This window comes from Colobus angolensis, unplaced genomic scaffold (assembly GCF_000951035.1).
Source record: "Colobus angolensis palliatus isolate OR3802 unplaced genomic scaffold, Cang.pa_1.0 Scaffold44, whole genome shotgun sequence".
Lineage (NCBI taxonomy): Eukaryota > Metazoa > Chordata > Mammalia > Primates > Cercopithecidae > Colobus > Colobus angolensis.
This window is the reverse complement of record NW_012117821.1, coordinates 1,375,723-1,379,280: the sequence shown is the minus strand read 5'-3', so window position 1 is coordinate 1,379,280 and position 3,558 is coordinate 1,375,723. Positions and strand designations below refer to the sequence as shown.

At 63.3% G+C, this 3,558-nt stretch overlaps 1 protein-coding gene across 1 annotated transcript in view; it reads left to right on the top strand.

The window, feature by feature from the left end:
• Positions 1-2,905, top strand: part of PTGDS (prostaglandin D2 synthase 21kDa (brain)) — a 6,514-nt gene extending 3,609 nt beyond the window's left edge. The window contains exons 5-10 of the mRNA XM_011957269.1: positions 147-286; positions 377-453; positions 1,086-1,202; positions 1,321-1,422; positions 1,971-1,993; positions 2,736-2,905. Coding sequence (XP_011812659.1) covers positions 147-286; positions 377-453; positions 1,086-1,202; positions 1,321-1,422; positions 1,971-1,993 — 459 coding nt within the window. The 3' untranslated portion in view covers positions 2,736-2,905. The remainder of the gene's footprint in view (positions 1-146; positions 287-376; positions 454-1,085; positions 1,203-1,320; positions 1,423-1,970; positions 1,994-2,735) is intronic.
• The last annotated feature ends 653 nt before the right edge of the window (positions 2,906-3,558 follow it).

Below are 3,558 nucleotides of genomic sequence, written 5' to 3'. Positions count from 1 at the left end.
GGTCAGCTCCTGGGGCGGGGCGTGATTGAGCGTGGGGGCGGGGCCGGGTTGACGACTGGAGCGGGAGGGGCAGAGGCGCCTCCACGGGTCGGCACCAGTGGGTCCGGAGGGTCCTGGCAGACGCGGCTGGGGGTCGCTCGCTGCAGTTCCTGGGGCGCTGGTTCAGCGCGGGCCTCGCCTCCAACTCGAGCTGGCTCCGGGAGAAGAAGGCGGCGCTGTCCATGTGCAAGTCGGTGGTGGCCCCTGCCGCGGATGGTGGCTTCAACCTGACCTCTACCTTCCTCAGGTGGGACAGCGGGCAGGTGGGCTGCTGGGACGAAGAGGTCCAGGAGCACCCTCGGGCCTAACCCCTGACCCCGAGGTCACCCACCTACAGGAAAAACCAGTGTGAGACCCGAACCATGCTGCTGCAGCCGGCGGGGTCCCTCGGCTCCTACAGCTACCAGAGTCCCCGTGAGTGGGGCCTCCACCAGCTCCCTGAGCCCAGCCATGCGGGCGACTCTGGGCCAGCCCCCTGCCGCGGAGATCCATGGGGTGGGGGGTGATGGCTGCCCCACCAGCGTCAGAGGCCAAGGCCAGGCCTGGGCATGACTGCCCATGCACGAGCGCTGGGGACAGAGAGACTCTTCCTCCAGGGGTTTGGATCCTCTCTGGAGCCCACCAGTGTCTTGCCAGGCCCCTCCCCTGCCCTGTGGAGCTTTCCCCACATAAGCAGCCCCCCAAGGCCCCTCCACATGCCTCCTCCCAGTTCTCCTCCCCAGGACCCAGGGGCTTCCTCACTCCCACCTGGGGAATGGCTCCCACAGGGAAACCTCTTCACTTCGGGTTCTGGCAGCGAGTTCTGCGGCTGCACCAGGAATCCTGGTTTTCTGAGCCTGGCTGCCCCAGATTCTGGTTTAGGGACAGAGTTCACAGGCTGTGCAGGTGGGAGCAGGGCACTGACTGGAGAGCAGCCGGGTGGCGGAGCATCCCGGGCCAGCCGAGGGCCTGAGTGCCCCCACAACCCACAGGTGCACCCCTTCCCTGAAGCAGAGGTGAGGTTTGTGGGGCTGAGTCCCCAACAGGGTCGTTTCTTGGGTTCCCAGACTGGGGCAGCACCTACTCTGTGTCAGTGGTGGAGACCGACTACGACCACTACGCCCTGCTGTACAGCCAGGGCAGCAAGGGCCCCGGCGAGGACTTCCGCATGGCCACCCTCTACAGTACGTGCCCGCCGATGCCGCCCGCACACAGGCATGACCAGAGGGGGCTCCCCAAGACCCAGGGCAGGGCATACACCATCCCCCTGCTGAGGCCAGCTCCGTCTCCACTCTGTCCCAGGCCGAACCCAGACCCCCAGGGCTGAGTTAAAAGAGAAATTTACCGCCTTCTGCAAGGCCCAGGGCTTCACAGAGGATACCATTGTCTTCCTGCCCCAAACCGGTAAGGGGTCCTAATCTGATGTGTAGAGGATTAAGGTCAGATTAGAGGCAGGCAGGCAGTCTCCTGACAGGGAGAGGCAGAGGGGAGGAGGTGGCCCCGCCCTGCTTGAGGCCTGGGCCAGGGACAGAGGGAGTGAGTGTTCCAGTCAGAACCTCCCTCCTGCAGCCCCTTCGTGAGAAGCCCCCTCCATGGGGGACATGGAGACCAGGCGCCCACTCTGTGCCAGGCCCCAGCAGCTCCCAGGATGTGGGGCTCCAGCCTGGTGGGGAGCATAGGGTAGAGGGTGCCTATGGGGCATACAGGAGGACCAACCATACTGCGCTCAGGCACAGCCTCCTGGGGCGGACAGCCTGCTCTCAGCAGAGGTGGAGAAAGACCCTCTCTTTGTTTTGAGGGGCCAGGGGAGAGGTGGGAGGTGATGGGGGGGTCTTTGCAGTTTGGGGGCTCAGTCAAGACGAGCTCTGTGTTAGGGGAGGGACAGGAAGCCCAGTGGGAAAATTGGCCTAAGTCTGGTGTTCTGACGACAGCCCCGGCTTCTTTCTTGGCAGATAAGTGCATGACGGAACAATAGGTGAGCCACTCCATTCATTCATTCATTCATTCATTCATTCATTCATTCATTCATTCATTCAACACACATCCACCCAACCCACTCTGCGATGGATCAGGGCCCCAGGACAGCCTGGTGCTGCAGACCCATCCTTCCTGATGGCTGCCGTCATCCAGGGCTGGGCAGGAGACACAGGGCCTGCCCACACTGATGAGTGCACAGGTGTAAGGCTCGGAAGGAAAACCTGTCCCAGCGGCTGGAATAGGGCTGACCCCTGAAGGCTCACGATTGGGGGGTGCAGGTGTGAGGCCCCAAGCAGACAAGGCCAAGGGGCTATACCACAGGGGCCATCTGGCAGCGAGGGCATCTGGCACCTGGGATAGGGGTAAACCAGGGTGGGGGAGATGGGATGGGAGGGGACAGGGGATGGAAGGGGAAGTCCGAGGACGCTACATGGATGCCGTGGGAGAGCTCAGGGGAGCAGGCTCGGAGCGGATTCACCCACCACCCCCAGGAGGGAGGCCTAGGCTGGAGCTGGAGTCTGTGGATCCTGGGGCTGGGAAGGGTGGAGTCTGTGGACCCTGGGGCAGCGGGGATCCAAGATCCGAGCCCCAGTGGTGGATCTTGCTCTCTCAGCGAGGCTCAGCAGGGCTGGGGACACAGAAAAGTCCCCCTACCCTGCACCTGCTCCATCCGAGTGGAGCGGGGGTGCGCTGGGGAAGACTGCAGTCCTCCATCCTCGGCTTTCGGTTGCACCCCCCAGGACTCCCCAGGGCTGAAGCTGGGACCCCGGCCAGCCAGGTGAACCCTGTGATCTGGATGTCTCCGCTCTGTTCCTTCCCCGAGCCCCTGCCCCGGCTCCCCGCCAAAGCACCCCTGCCCCCTCGGGCTTCATCCTGGCTCTGCAGAATAAACTCCGGAAGCAAGTCAGTAGGCTGGCTCCTGGCTGTCTGTGCTGTCGTCACCAGTCCTGGGCCTGGCCCTGGCCACCTGGACCTCCTGCTCTATCAAATCTCAGCCTGAGGTCAACGAAGGAACAGACCGTCTAGTGTTTGCTCCCAGTGGGGTCTTGAGTCAGGACAGCTAGGAGGGGGTGTCCCTCACTGTCTCCCACCCAGCCCACACAGTCGTGTGACCCTGCCCCACAGCCCCACACGTCCAGCCATACCCCCTCAGCTGCCACTGCCACCAGGCCGGTGCTGAGCTGGGGGGGTCAGTGACTCATCTAATCCCTTAGGCAGGTACCCTGCACCCCCAACCCCACCCTGTCACCCCCTCAGCAGGAAAGGCCTGAGGCTCAAGGCCCCAGAGGAGCTTTGGACCTGTTGAGTGTCTTGAGGTGTGGGATTAACGCACTGAGATTGGGCAGAGATAAGGGTTTCAGGGGACAAAAAAGGAACATTTGTTTGAAACATGCCAGAGTGTCTCCACCCTGCATCAGGACAGACTGACAGAGTGGGCTGGGGACAGGACACCCCACATCCCTTCTGGCTCCCTGAGCACCCCCTGCCCTCTGACCTGGGCCACCAGATCACAGCCTTGTCCACTCGCCAGAGCCCTGGCACCACGGGCACACCGTGCCCCAC